Raw genomic sequence first — 16,100 nt, 5'->3', positions numbered from 1 at the left:
AATAAAATCTGCTTTAGAGTGACTGTTTTTTTTTTTTTTGTTTGCTTGTGTGTTTGTTTTTTTGCCACTATCAATTCCTGTCTCTATTTCTAATTGATATTTATGTCACCTTTAAGTAAAACGAACAAAAAACTAATGTTCTTGTTCAGTGTGTCTTTTAAAAATATTAGTTGATATTTCTTACATATTGTAGAGTTAAGGATTGCAGAAATCCCTTCAAAATATAAGATTTTCTCAGCAAGTAGACGGTAATGTGGGTAGTATTTCTTGAAAAGCTATTAACATTTTCTTTTTCCTGTCAAAACTCTTCTACCAATACCATTTTCCTGTGATAGTAATATGTTTTCATTTTCTTATTGAGGTTTTTTCCCAATTAGCTTTTTAAAAGCTGCTTTTACATCTTTGTTCTGCAGACTGTAGATCAAAGGATTCAACATGGGGATGATAACAGTGTAGAACACAGAGGCCCATTTGTCTTGGTCCAGGGAGTAGCTGGATGTTGGCCTCAGGTACATAAACATGACTGTGCCATAGAAGAGGGTGACACCAGTGAGGTGAGACACACAGGTGGAGAAAGCTTTAATGCGGCCTTCAGCTGAGTGCATCCTGATGATGGCAATGAGGATGAAGGCATAGGAGATGAAGATGATAAGGATGGTGCTGAATTCAATGAAGCCACACAGACTGAAGAGTAAGATCTCACTGATATAGGTGTCTGAGCAAGAGAGGGCCAAGAGTGGTGGTATTTCACAGAAGAAGTGGTTGATGATATTGGAATCACAATAACTGAGGCTGAAGGTGAGGGAAGTATGGGCTGCCAAACTCACCAGACCAAACAGGTAAGAGCCCAGCATGAGAGCCAAGCAGACTCGCTTGGACATGAGGGTGCTACAATGAAGAGGCCGACATATGGCCACAAAACGGTCATAGGCCATGGCCACCAGGACATAGCACTCAGCATCTACAAAACCTACAAAGAAAGCAAATTGGGTGGCACAGCTGGAGAAGGAGATGACTTTGTGCTTACTTAGGAAGTCAGCCAACATCCTGGGGGCAATGGCTGAGGAGTAGCCCAGGTCAACAAAGGAGAGATTGCAGAGGAAAAAATACATGGGTGTGTGAAGCTGGGTGTTTGCTATGATCAGGATAATCATACCAACATTCCCCACTACGTTGATCATGTAGACCACCAAAAAGACCACAAAGAAGATGATCTGCAGCTGAGGGTCCTGAGTGATGCCTGTAAAGATGAACTCAGTCACCACTGAGTGGTTTCCTCTATTCATCTCTTCAGTTTTGTGTGTGCCTGGATTTGATTTCTTAATGATTGTAAAGTTCCTTGCCACTGGAAATATTCAAACTAAAGATAAAAAATCATAAACTAGAGATATTATAACAATTATATATATTCTTACAGTAAATGAAGGCTTCTTTGGGGCAATTTTTAAAACCCCTGCCAGTAAAAAGATTCTGTGACCAATAGGGTAACCCAAATGACTTTGGTGAAGGTGATGGTCATGTGTCATCTCCAGGTACCCAGTCAAAACAGAAGTTATTAGCTTCTTGGGGATGAAAAATTATGATTTTACAATCTCCTTGGTGCTGTGAGGTATTTATCCCATGGCATCCAATGCTTGACCTGGTCTGTGCAATTGCCCATTTAACTAATTAGTAAAAAAGATTCATTTATAGCATTCCTTATTTCTTTCTAAAACAAAGAAAATATGAATTCAGATAATAAATAAATGTTAATTCTCATTACAGGTAGGCATAGAGAGGAAGCACAAAATGAATTTTACAGTTTAACACATCACACATGCATATAAAGAAAGTGAAATACTTGGAGTAGAGGGTGAGAAATATAACCTCTAAAATTACAATATTTAAAAAAAAAACAGGAGTTTTTTAGTGTAACTATGTGTCAAACTATTATTGAGTGTTTTGCAGGGACTGCACAATTTCATCCTCACAATATGAGACCAGTGTCATCATTACCATCATCTCATATGTGAAAAAATAAGCAAATATAGGCTAGCTATTAAGTAACTGCCAAAGTCAACTGCCAGTAAACAATAGAGCTTGGTCTGTCAGACCCACTACATTTTATTGTGTTCCATGTAGATGTGGTTTTATGGAGGTTAAGTTTCTTTATTTTTGTGCCTGCCTTTCCTTTCCTGCTTGGCTATCATGCATGAAAATGAAACCAGTTCTTAGGATTCCTTGATTTTTGCAAGCACTCAGTGGTCAAGCATGGGATATAACTAGTGTGAAGGCACAACTGTGTCTTTGGGAAATTTCTATTGCCTAACCAATAGCCCCTCATAGATCAGCTCAGAGATAAGATTCAAGGATCCCTCAGTCAGGAGAGGATAAAGTGTTGCCCATTGCTGTGGTCACACAGGAGCATGTATTTATTAAATCTCTTTTCCCTTTGATGACTATCTGACCCCACTACAAGATTTCTAAGAGGGAAATGGGGAAAAAATAATGTAGAAATGAATAGTGCCTCTTATCTAAAGGTGAAGGGAGAAGTCAGACTAACTTCTTTAATTAGGTTGCTGCTTAAGAAAGAAGAGAAAGTGGAGAAGTAGCTTTATATGTCTTTCATATGTCTTTTTTATATCTTTCACAGGTTACTTTAAGTCCTAGGGTAGGCAGAAGTAGGGCCCTCATCTTTTAATCTGCATATAATATAATCAACCATATCAAAGAGGGGGCTCTAATAAATAAACCATACCATATATTGGTCCAAGAGTTTATAATTTACAAAGATTTTGTATTTATTACTGTTCAATTAATTGTTAATATCATGAATGTGTATACCATCTCAAATAGGAGACAGAGAATGAAAAGACAAACTAAAGCCTAGGAAAAAGCACATTTCTGATAAAGGAGATATATATATGGCAACTCTGACTAATAAGAAAACCAATAGCCCAATGAAAATGAGCCAAAAATTTGAACAGACACAACCAAAGAAGATATGTTGTGGCAATTAAGCACAGGAAAAGATGCTAAACATCATTAGTTATTAATTAGTTATTAAGGTAATTCAACTGAATTATCACTACATATTTATTAAATGACTAAATTAAAAAAAAAGAGTAACATACCAAGTACTGACAAGGAAGTAGATGGACTGGAACTTCTGTCACTGTTGGTTGGAACATAAAATGGTACAATCACTCTGGACATGCTTTGGCAGTTTCTTATGAAATCAACATACAACTACCCACCTTATTATCCAACCACACCACTCTTGGGCACTTAGCCAAAAGAAAGGAAAGCACATGTCCATATAAAGACTGGTATACAAATGTTCATAGCAGCATAGACATTAGCCAAATGTTCAGCTGTTTTTTAATAGCCAAGAAACTGAAACAGCCCAAATTTCCATCCATAGGTGACTATATAAACAAATTGTGGCATTTCCATAAAAGGGAATACTACTCAGCAATTAAAGAGAATGAAATATTGATACAGGCATCATGCTGGATGTGTGCTCAATCTCAAAACAATTACACTGATTGTAAAAAGCAGAAACAAAGACATATATATTAGATGATTCCATTTATAAAACTCTAGAAATGCAAGTTAATAGGTGACAAAACATCAGTGGTTGCCTGAGGAGGGGGCTGTGTGAGGGGGAACAGGAGGAAGAGATTACAAAGAGGCATTGTCTGGGGACAATGGTTAAGTTCAATACTTTGATTCTGGTGATGGTTTCACAGATGTCTTCATATATCAAAATTTATCAAATTGTGCACTTTAAATATGTGCAACATATTGTATATTCATTATACCTCCAAAAAAGCTGTCAAAAAGAACAAAGTGCTTGCCCCTATTCCAAATCAGCTCATTCTCATTGCATGTGAATACATATTATGATTTCATTTGCTGAGGAAACAAAGACTGAATCAGAGTGAAAGGACTTGCCAGGCCATGTAGTAAGTTAGTTGTAGAATCAGCCATTGAATCTGGGATTGCTAGTTTCCCACACCATGCTCTGCTGATCCCCACCCCCCATTGCCTCACACAGGAATGTGAAAATGACACGTCAGGGACAAAAAAAAAAGAGGAAAAAATAGCCCTCCAGTTGTCAGCTTCCTTTTTTTTTTCACTTTAGAGTGAAAGAAAAGAATCCTAGTGTTAAACCTAGAAGGACCGTTTGGTCAAACTCATCATTTAATAGATGAGGAAACAGACCTGGACATTAGTATTGAAAATGAAGGAGTGGTATCAGACTGCAACAATGCAGGAAGTGTGAGATGCCTGGTGAGAACAGAGTCCCAGGAGTCAGGACACTGTGCCACAACTGAACTGGGTATGCTCTGGCCAATTCATTTCACTCAACTGGAAAATGTGCTTATAAAATCATTCTTTCCTCCCTTATAGATTCCAGGTGCTGGTTAAATGAGGCAGTGTATGAGAAGGTGCTTCACCAATCATAAAAAATCCTGCTTGCTACTCTATTATTGTGGACAGATAAATCAAGTCTGTATGAAATATCCTTAGTGATTTTTAGCATATTATATAACTTCTTGGAGTCTCAGTTTCGTACCTATTCAATAGGGTTAATAATGACTGCTTTAATAACTTTATGTAAAAGTTGGCTAGAGAAAAAAGCAGGTCATGGATCCAGGCAAAATGGCGGCATAGAGAGGAGTGGAAGCTAAGTAGTCCCCCTGGAACAACTACAAAAAACCAGAAACAACTAGTAAATAATCCAGAATAACTGCGGGGGGACAAACGAGACCATACATTCATCATACACCAACCTGAATTGGGAGGAATGCCGGAGAACACAGCATAAAATCTGTAAGTAAAACCTGCGGAACCAGGTCGGGAGACCCCCTCCCCCATAGCCCAAGCTGCGGAGCCACGTGGTGCCAGAGAGAAGCTCTCTCCCAGCAAGCGAATATAGCTCAGCTGAGCTCCAACTGGGGTTTTAAGTAGCAAGTGTGAACTTCTCACTACAGGTACGCAGCCCCAAAAAATAGACAGAGGCTTTGGGTGACGACTGACCTGGGAGAGCCGGAGGGTTGCCGTGGACTGGGTCAGAAGGGGACTATCTGTTTCTGTTTTGGCTCAGTGGAGAAAGCCCCAGTCATTTTCAGTTTCCAGGGCTGTGACTCCGGGAAGGGTGGAGACAGCACAAGCCGAGAGCGAGACCATTGAAATGCTAATGACCTCCACCTGAGGGGTCTGTCTTCTCTAGGAGGAAAGGGGTGGGACCCTTTCCATTCAGAACCAGACCCCAGAGCCTGGGGGAACACGGCCATACCTCGTCACACCAGTCAATAATTATAGGCTAACAGGCATCACCTGCTGGGCAGAAAAGCACAGTGACCTGAGGCATCAAAGGGTGGAGCAATTTTCTAAGACACACCCTCAGGGAAACCAGATACTGAATATTTCTTCCCTCTGGGACCCGAGCCTGTTCTGGTCTGGGAAAACCTGATTTGGATAACCAAGGAAACCATGCCTAGACAACAGAAAATTACAAACTACACTAAGAAAAACAAAGTTATGGCCCAGTCAAAGGAACAAACGTACACTTCAACTGAGATACAGGAATTTAAACAACTAATGCTAAATCAATTCAAAAAGTTTAGAGAAGATATTGCAAAAGAGATAGAGGCTGTAAAGGAAGCACTGGACATGTATACGGCAGAAATCAAAAGTTCAAAAAACCTACTAGTAGAATCTATGGAAATGACAGGCACAACACAAGAGATGAAAGACACAATGGAAACATACAACAGCAGATCTCAAGAGGCAGAAGAAAACACTCAGGAACTGGAGAACAAAACACCTGAAAGCCTACACGCAAAGGAGCAGATAGAGAAAAGAATGAAAAAATATGAGCAACGTCTCCGGGAAATCAAGGATGAAACAAAGTACAATAATGTACGTATCATTGGTGTCCCAGAAGGAGAAGAGAAGAGAAAGGGGGCAGAAGCAATAATAGTGGAAATAATCAATGAAAATTTCCCATCTCTTATGAAAGACATAAAATTACAGATCCAAGAAGCGCAGCATACTCCAAACAGAAGAGATATGAATAGGCCTATGCCAAGACACTTAATAATCAGATTATCAAATGTCAAAGACAAAGAGAGAATCCTGAAAACAGCAAGAGAAAAGCAATCCATTACATACAAAGGAACCTTAATAAGACTTTGTGCGGATCTCTCAGCAGAAACCATGGAGGCAAGAAGGAAGTGGTGTGATATATTTAAGATACTGAAAGAGAAAAACCACCAACCAAGAATCCTGTATCCAGCAAAGCTGTCCTTCAAATATGAGGGAGAGCTCAAAATATTTTCTGACAAACAGACAATGAGAGACTTTGTGAACAAGACACCTGCCCTACAGGAAATACTAAAGGGAGCACTACACGGTGATAGAAGACAGGAGTGTGTAGTTTGGAACACAATTTTGGGAGATGGTAGCACAACAATGTAAATACACTGAACAAAGGTAACTATGAATACGGTTGAGAGAGGAAGATGGGGAGCATGTGAGACAGCACAAGAAAGGAGGAAAGATAATGACTGGGACTGTGTAACTTGGTGAAATCTAGAGTATTCAACAATTGTGATAAAATGTACAAATATGTTCTTTTACGAGGGAGAGCAAGCAAATGTCAACCTTGCAAGGTGTTAAAAATGGGGAGGCATTGGGGGAGGGATGCAATCAGCATAAACTAGAGACTGTAACTAATAGAATCATTGTATTATGCTTCCTTTAATGTAACAAAGGTGATATACCAAGGTGAATGCAGATAAGAGGGGGGGATAGGGGAGGCATGTTAGACACTTGACATTGGTGGTATTGTCTGATTCTTTACTCTACTTTGATTTAAGGTTATTTTTCCTTTTGCTGCTTCCTAGCTGTCATTTTTTTTGTTTCCTCTTTCTTTTGCCTCTCTACCTTCTTTGACTCTCCCTCCTGCCTTATGGAAGAAATGTAGATGCTCTTGCTTAGTATGAGCAGAATGTTCAATTAGGATGAACTTAAATGTTTGGAAATGAACAGGGGTGTTGGTAACAAGATGTGAGAATAACAGCGCCGAATGGTGTGTGAATGAGGTGGAAAGGGGAAGCTCAGAGTCATATATGTCACCAGAAGGAAAGTTGGAGGTCAAAAGATGGAAATGTATAAAACTGAATCCTATGGTGGGCAATGTCCATGATCAACTGTACAAATACTAGAAATCACTTCATGAACCAGAACAAATGTATGACAATACAATTAGAAGTTAATAATAGAGGGGCATATAGGGAAGAACTATATACCTATTACAAACTATATACTACAGTTAGTAGTATTTCAACATTTTTTTCATAAACAGTAACAAACGTACTATATCAATACTAGGACTCAACAATTGAGGGGGGTTGGTTAGGGATAGGGGAGGTTTAGAGTTTCCTTTTCTTTTTTTTCTTTTTTCGTCTTTCACTTTATTTCTTGTCTGGAGTAATGAAAAGTTTCTAAAAATTGAACAAAAATTAAGTGTGATGGATGCACAGCTGTATGAGGGTACCCAGGGGCAAGTGATTGTACACTTTGGATCTTTGGATAATTGTATGGTATCTGAACAATCTCAATAAAAATGAAAAAAAAAAGTTGGTTAGAAAATATATGAATTAGTTAGAATATCTAGTATAAAGTGCTGAATTCAGTGATTGCATGTGCTAGGTGCTTAGTGCTTTGGGCCAGTCTGTGTTAGTATAGATGTTTAGATGCAGTAGACAAACGTGCCCTCATATCTCCTAGATAAAAGAGGTTTCATGTGTTTTGCATAGAGGTATCACAGCAGCCTTAACCTGTGTGAAAGGTTTGATATTATTTCAATAGCACTTCTATTAAATGATAAAATAATTAGAGATGAGACTATAAAATTCAAAATCAAGGCTTGACCAAAAAAAGCATTCACAATTTCTTGTTTAGTATCATCTAGTAAAATTCCAGCCCATCTGACTATTGTAGGAATGGTAAAAGTAAATAAGCAAACTCCTTAGTTAACAATGAACTCGAATATTTAACAGAAGACCAACAAAAGTGTTGTCTTATAGAAATAAACAAAGGTCCACTATATTCCAGATTTCTATATATTGCCTGCTTTTGCATGTTTATGTGAAAAGAATACTAGGGTAAGAGTCTGGAAGTTTACACTGAAGTCCTGTTCCTGCCACTAACACATTGTATCATTGATGAGTTGCTGAACTGGATGCGCCGTAGTTAACTGTGAAATGGATGGAGCAGAAAATGCAGACTCTCTGTCTCTATGGAACCTTCAAATTCTTGCAATCATTGAGTCCAAACCTATTATATGATTCCTGAAAGCCAAACTCATGACTTATGTCTCTTTTTGAAATTTCAAAAGGCATGGACCTGGCACCAAGCAGAACTCATGCTCAAAGGAGCACAGGGTGATGCGATGTGCCACCTCCCAAACATCACATCTCTTTGTCTTTCTCTCCCAAATACTGACTTGGAACCTGACCTGTTTTCTACCTGCTGGTAAGAAGTAGAATGTCTCCTCTTCTCTTGATTGCGTATACTGAGAAAATATACTAAGAAGAATCCAAAGATAGTGAAATGCTCTGGCAGTTGTTTCTGAGCTACATGCTCATCCCATGCTTTCTCCTGTGTGTGGAAGGTATTTAAGTCTCACAGTGCATTCAATCCCCAGAAGAAATATGATGAAATGCTTTCTACACTCATGGGAGACTCGAAACTTTATCTGTCATCCCCTAAAGAATTGAACGCTTTTCCTTTGCTCTTAATGATAAAAGAAGGAAACACAAGGAAATTATTTTCAGACACTAGTTAAGATGACTTAGTGAGTCACAAGTGTGGCATCGACACTTTTGCCCATCCCAAAGCTGCCTACAGGGTGTGATTTTGGCATCACTGAGAAAGTTATCTTGCTGATGCCTGAAAGCTTTTACAAGACAAATGATACACTGCAATTCTCATGGAGAGACCCTGTTTTAAAAATATACTAATCTGGCAAATGTGACCAGTGTCTGAAATTGATATTCACAAAACAAATTAAACAGATTTGACCTTTTATTCCCTAGGGATTCATGCCACACTTTCAACTGTGATCCAAATGAATCTTCTGATCATAATAGTACTGCCTCTGGTTTCAGATAAAATGATCGAGTCTCTGATTTACAGAAAAAAGGAGTGAGAGAAAATTAATTAGCTTTCCCAAGAGTCCACATGGGATGATTTTATATTTTGCTAATTTACTAAGTTCTCTAATTTGCACATATTTTTTATTACTTTTTTTTTTTAAATATATGAGATGTTTGATTGTGGTACTTTTTAAACTGGCCAAAGAAATTAATTTATGATGAAATAATATGTATTTTAGTAACTAATTGATCGGGTATGACTGCTTGCATAGGTATGCAAAATCTCCATAAACCTGAAAGGTAAAAATGCAGACTGATACAGGTATGTTATCTAGGCACCTCAACCAATCTGGTGCCTCTGTTAATGACAGTCAACATAGGATTGGGCATGGGTTCTCTGCTTATTCTAGAGCTCTCTACATGTTCTGCTTCATAGTATGGGGCTGACTAGACCCCACCACCCATCCTGTTCACAGTCCAATTTCACCTTTGTGGTCCAGTGGTCTTATTCTACCACTTTGCTATTACTTAGGTTTCTCATATTCTATGTCCCTCCCAATAATCTCTTAGTGCCTTGTGATCTTTTTTCCAACCTTGATCCACACTCTCATTGTACAAATCTCAATCTGCTTTAATTTACTGCAGTCTGATCCCATATAACAGGTAATTCACACTTAGGTGAGAAAGGGTGATTTATTTACTTTTTAAATAAATCTTCATTATGTGCCAATTATGTTTCTGACTTTGTGTTGATAGGAACCAACTGTATTTTCCTTCTAGTTTACTAAAATAAATAAATACAAAAAACAAAAGATATGACTTAGTCAAAATAATGCATAATCAATTTTCTGATTATGACACAAAGACACAAACATCACATCTCTTTCTTTTTCTCTCCCAAATACTGACTTGGAACCTGGCCTGTTTTCTACATGTTGGTAAGAAGTTGAATGTCTCCTCTTTTGTTGAAGTGGAGTCTTCGTGTCTTTGTGTCTCCCAGCTTCTAGTGCAAATTGCATTAATTACATGGTACTGATAGGCAAATTAGAATGAGTGTCTCCTCAAAGAAGTATACATACTTTAAATGATCTTCAGATATTTATGCATCTCAATTTCAGACCCTGGAAATATTTGCCCACAACTATTTGTCATTTGTTCATTCAGGCACCTGGTAAGTCAGAATCTAGGCTATATAGGCTGATACCTATTTCTTTTTCTGGAGAGTGAGGAAGCAGGTAGTAGTGGATTAAATTCAAGTTTATAATCATCTAAATAATCCAGACATTTTGGGCTCAGTAATACACCTTCATTCTTTTATCTCCAGATAGCCCTTGATGTAGTCATCAGAATTGCCACTTAAAAATGAAAATGTAGAGACACAGAAAGATACCATGAAGTACGTGGAGCTACACAGTCAATGAGCCAGATAGTTCTAATCAACTCAACCCTGGTTCTCTCCACCTCTCCATGCCTCCTCTACTGGGACCACTCCCCATAATTCAGGTTGCACAATTCCTTACAGTAAACATATACCTTTGAGACAGTGGGACCAGAGATTAAGGGAATCTGTTGTTTTGTGGATTCTTTCAATTCCCTCAAGGAGAACTAACTGTTAGCTTCCAAGGGAGACATGGTGGTTGGGAATGTGGGACTGAAAACTCATTCTCCACTGGGCCCAGCTGCCCCAAAGGAGAGGGAGAGAAATATGAAAAATAATATATGTCCTTAGTTCAGAGGGAAGAAATGAGACAACTACAATGGGTGACACAAGGGATGCTGTCCTCAGGGACAGAGAACAAGATATATGTCTTATTTGTAATAAATCAGGATATTTCCTCCAGAGACTAGTATAGAGACCCTACAAATAGGAATAGTTGTGGGCAATATTACAGCTTCATTGCAGTGATCTGCTCTATTTTGAAATGTGTTTTACTCTGATGTAACAAATTGGGCTATTTACCTTCAAAGAAAAGTAAAAGAAAGAAAGAAGATATCTCTCCTACATGTAAGAATTCAAAGTAACTTTCTTATGAAGAAGAAGATATAAAGGGCTTCAGTTTTCCTATGTATAAAATAAATGGCTATCTCTAAGATACATTCTAATTATGCCATTCACTTAACCTGGAAGAATTACAGTTAGTGGTTCTCTAAAAGGAGGGTTTTTTTCTCACTTTTGCCACTTTTTGGTGAATTTAGGCATTGGACAGGAGCAAGCACAGGGAGCAAAGAGAACTCAAGCAGTTACAAAAGTTAAGTAGAAGATATGAGGGGTGTTGTCAACATAACTTAATGACATGAAGAAAAAATTCACACTCCTATTAATTCTGCTAACCAGCCATTGAACCAAATTTCCAAGAGCACTGAGTTGCTAAGAAAATATGTTAAATAAATGCTCAGTCTATTTTTATTCTCAGAAGATTTGTGAAACATTAAGAGAAATATAAACAGCAGTAAATAACATGCTTTTTAAGGCTTTCTGAAACACTTAGAAATATCTAGAGAAATTCTGCTACTATGTTCAGGAACTCAAAGAAAATGAAAATTCAGATCCAGAATCTCTGGGTTAGAGAATTGATTGCAAAATCAAAGTAGAAGAAGATATATTGCATACAAGGGAGATGAAACTGTAAAATTGTCATCACCAGATATTAAACAAATGGTATTTCATTAAGATTACAAGTAAATCCATGTGAGTTGTAGAAAAGACAATTTCCAACAACTGCAATTGCTTTTTAACTTCAGGAGATACATAGCGGTATTTTCTGTAACTAAATATATTATATAGCGTAAATGTAGTGCTGAGAATTATAAAATCAAGTGCTCTGCATATTAATTCTCTCATCTATTAATTGAGGGGGTCATTAAAAATGAGCTTAAATGTTAAGAGAATATGAAGTGCATTTCCTGGGTATAGTTTCACAGTAACTTTGTGACTTTGGGAAAGTTAAGATTTTTAGCTTTTTATTTTAGTAACATATATATAACTCAAAATATCCCATATGAATGTAAACTTCAGTAGTATTAATTATGTCCACAATATTATGCTACTTTTTGACCACCTCAAACAGAAATGCTGCACCCAGCCCATGATAGCCTGTAATCTTTTTGTCTCTATAAATTTACTTATTCTAGGTATCTCATATGGCAGCTTTATCTTTAGTACCTCACATTTCCCATCTACCAAAATGGGATAATGACACTACCTGTCCCACAGGGTTTAAATAAAATAATGCATGCAAAATTTTTAACACAGTACCTGTGGCACATAAATGCTCAACATATGTTAGTACATTTCAGTACTTATTGTTACTCAGCACTACAAGGAAAGTGTTCTAGTTTCCTAGGCTGCTTGAGCAAATACCATGAAATGGATTAGTTTAAATAAGAGGAATTTATTAGCTTACATCTTTGGGGCTGGGAAAATGTCCAAATCAAGGCATTATCAAAGCGATGCTTTCTCCTGAAGACCGGTTGCCTGTGATCCTTAGCTCCTCTGCCACATGCAAGGCACATGGTGGCATATCCTGTTCTCTCCCTTCTCTTCCAGGTTCCATTTACCTTCAGCTACCTCTATGGCTTTCTTTCTCTCTGTACTTCATTCTCTTATAATGGACTCCAGTAATAGGATTAAGACCCATGCCGATTGAGGTGGGACACACCTTAACTGAAGTAGGCTCATCAAAAGGTCCTACTTACAATAAGTCCACACTCACAGTTATGGATTAAATAGAAGAACATGTTTTTTCTGGGTAAATAGAGCTTTCACAGAAAGGCACCATGGTGTTGAGAACAGCAAAGGAATTGTCACCAGGAGGCCTGTGTTTGGGAATGTAAAATGGCACAGCTAATGTGGAGAGCAGTATGGTGGTTCCTTGTGAAGTAAAGAATTACAGTATGCCCCAGCAATTCCACTCCTAAGTATATATGCAAAGATATTGATATCAGGGCCTCAAACAAGTATAACAATGTATACAGACATAAGAAGGAATGACATTCTGATGCATGCTAAAACATGGATGAACATTGAAAACATGATACTAAGTCTAATAAGCAAGGCACATGAGGACAAATACTATAAGGTTTCACTTCTATGAAATACGTAAAAAAGGCAAATTCATAGAGACTGAAGTAGATTTGAGGTTATGAGGGGATGAGAGAAAGAGGGAAGGGGTAGTTGGTACTCAGTAGGTATAAGGTGTTTGTCAATTTTGGAAATTTTAAACTAATTAATAATAATAATGAGAAGAAGGAGGAGGAGGAGGGGGAGGGGGAGGAGACCTATGTTCTAGCCCAGGATTTACCACTGATTAGCTGAGAAATCTCCATATTTCACTGACCTCATTTGACATAAAATAATACCTGCTCATCTTCACTGATATGCGGTGATGTTCATATCAGATAATGGATGTGACGGCACTTTGAAAGTTTCATGGTACTCTATGAACATACTAGCTTTTGTTATGGGTGAGTCTATCAAGCCCCTATCTTGTGTAAACTAGGTTGAACAGAGCATGCATACACACTTCTGTGGAGAATGGACTAGTTTTTGCCCACCCTTTACCCCAGCTGTGTCCAGTAGATCTTTTCACTCCAATATTAGCAAAGATATCAACTTACTTTGGTCCCATGTTTAAATTTCAGACAGTTTCAAATGACTCACTGCTGTGAGTAGTAAGGGATTTTTTAGCACTTTGTCTTAACTTCTGAGCTATAATTTGAGGACTGCTCTACTGCAGCTTTAACTACTGTTCAATAACCCGAGGTCATGGAAAGGGTGAGGTTTGCAGTGGAAATAGAGGGGAATACCACTGGAGCTGCTGCCTCTTTCACTTGAAGATTTAGACTCTTCACATCTTGTTTAAGATTTTATTAATTTTTTGGTCCTGTATCAAAATTAATTACATCTTATTAGTGATAAATCTTATTTCCATTTTGATCACCTGGCATTCAATTATTCCCCAATTTAGTATGGTGGCTGGAAAATTTCAAGTGCTGCTGTCTTTCCTGGTTCTGTTGTGACCTTGTGGAACATGGTGTTGGGCTTTTTCACTACCTTGGCAAATTCCATTAGTTTTGTCTGGAACGTGCACTCACTCTTACCCTCAGTTTCTCTATTGAGTTATTGAAATTTCTCAGGATTTTACTGACATGTTTTTTTCCTGTAGATATTGACTATGGAAAGGCAGGGTGAGGTTGGAACCATAATAGCTGCATCAATTTTTACAATTTTTTTTCCCTCTAGGAGTTTCAACTCTTTCCCTTATTTGACAATGTTAATTTTTCTTTTAATTTTTTATTAATTATATTAGTACTGCAGAGAAATAGTCAGTGGCCTGAATTCATTCCATCATATTTCTCCAGAGCTTGCATCTAAAGAGAATGTCAGCATATTACTTAATTTATTTTTTATAAGTAATGCTGAGAGTTATATTTTAAATCCTTCTTCTTATTCAATAAATGGTTAATGGTGGAAAGAATGTCAGTTTGTGGTTAATGGATACTAAGTCACTTGCTCAAGAAAATTATTACTCAGATATAAGGCTTGTGACTTGATACCAAGTTCATCACATTTTTCACTTTATACTTTTCTGTTAGAATATTTATGAGTATATTAGTAAAAAATTGTTTATATCACTTTCATGTATTCATCTAACCAAATGTCATCTTTGATCTTTTCTCTTACCCTAGCCCAAATGATCAGATAGATGAAAGAGACTCAAGACAGGAATCAAACAGAAGTGACAGAATTTATCTTCTTCGAACCCTCAGAAAACCCAGATCTACAAGTTATCCTGTTTGGATTGCTTCTGTCAATCTACGTGGCAACCATGGTGGGTAACTTGGGAATGATTGTGTTGATTAAGATTGATTCCTGTCTCCACACCCCCATGTACTACTTTCTCAGCAGCTCTCCTTTGTTGATGCCTCTTACTCCTCTTCTGTCACTCCTAAGATGCTAGTGAACCTCATGTCTGAGGATAAGGCCATTTCTTTCAATGGATGTGCTGCCCAGTTCTACTTTTTTGGCTTCTTCCTAGGGACTGAGTGCTTCCTGTGGGCCATGATGGCATATGACCACTATGCAGCCATTTGGGAACCCCTGCTCTATCCAGCTCTCATGTCTGGGAGAATTTGCTTCTTTTTGGTGGCTATCTCATTCCTAGCAGGCTTTGGAAATAAATCCACATGGGGAAGACTTTCAGATTGTCCTTTTGTGGCTCTAATAAGATCACCCACTTCTACTGTGACACTCCACTTCTCAAACTTTCTTGCTCTGACACCACATCAATGGTATTGTCATCATGGCTCTCTCCAGTTTTAATGTCATCAGCTGTGTTATGATTGTTCTCATGTCCTACCTATGCATCCTCATCACCATCTTGAGGATGCCCTCATTAGAGGGCAGGCAAAATGCTTTTTCCACCTGTGCCTCCCACCTCATGGCTGTCACCATATTCTTTGGGACAATTCTCTTTCATGTACTTGTGCCCCACCTCCAGCTACTCAACTGAGCAGGACAAGGTTGTTTCTGTCTTTTATACAATGGTCATTTCTATGCTAAATTCCTTTATCTACAGTTTGAAAAATAAGTATGTAAAAGAAGCCCTAAGTAAAATCTTACAGAGACACATACTGTAAAGCCCATCCTCTTATGTAGAAGAAATTACAATTTTTTATTAATTTTATCCTCTAATTAATTGTTTAATTGTTTTAACACAAATGATTTAAAAGGAGTTGTATTGTTTAGTCTCCTGGCATCTTAATCATACATATCTGGGCCTATCTAATGAACGAATACATTAGGTGGGGCTGAGTCTGATAAACTATCAAATGATTTGGAATTGGCAGAGCTGGATTTAAGTTACAACTTCAATATTTAGCTGTTTATTATATATAAATTCATGTCTTTGATTGGGCCCCAGGCAAACAGGCTCTGAAACAGATATT

General features: G+C 37.8%; 1 protein-coding gene and 1 pseudogene across 1 annotated transcript; one reads left to right on the top strand and one right to left on the bottom strand.

Annotated features, from left to right (window-relative positions):
• Window positions 1-353: 353 nt before the first annotated feature.
• LOC119520882 (olfactory receptor 1019-like) lies at window positions 354-1,286 on the bottom strand. Its single transcript, XM_037818748.1, has one exon. It carries the CDS (start codon window positions 1,284-1,286, stop codon window positions 354-356), a length of 933 nt encoding a protein of 310 aa, XP_037674676.1.
• A 13,559-nt stretch (window positions 1,287-14,845) lies between these two features.
• LOC119520897 lies at window positions 14,846-15,791 on the top strand (annotated as a pseudogene).
• Window positions 15,792-16,100: the final 309 nt, after the last annotated feature.

The sequence above is a fragment of the Choloepus didactylus genome, chromosome 26 (genome assembly GCF_015220235.1).
Source record: "Choloepus didactylus isolate mChoDid1 chromosome 26, mChoDid1.pri, whole genome shotgun sequence".
In the NCBI taxonomy this organism is placed as follows: Eukaryota; Metazoa; Chordata; class Mammalia; order Pilosa; family Megalonychidae; genus Choloepus; species Choloepus didactylus.
This window is presented reverse-complemented; position numbering and strand designations above follow the sequence as displayed.

Bases quoted from the DNA above. Each gene is read 5' to 3' on its own strand.
- LOC119520882 (XM_037818748.1), bottom strand. From the start codon at position 1,286: ATGAATAGAGGAAACCACTCAGTGGTGACTGAGTTCATCTTTACAGGC.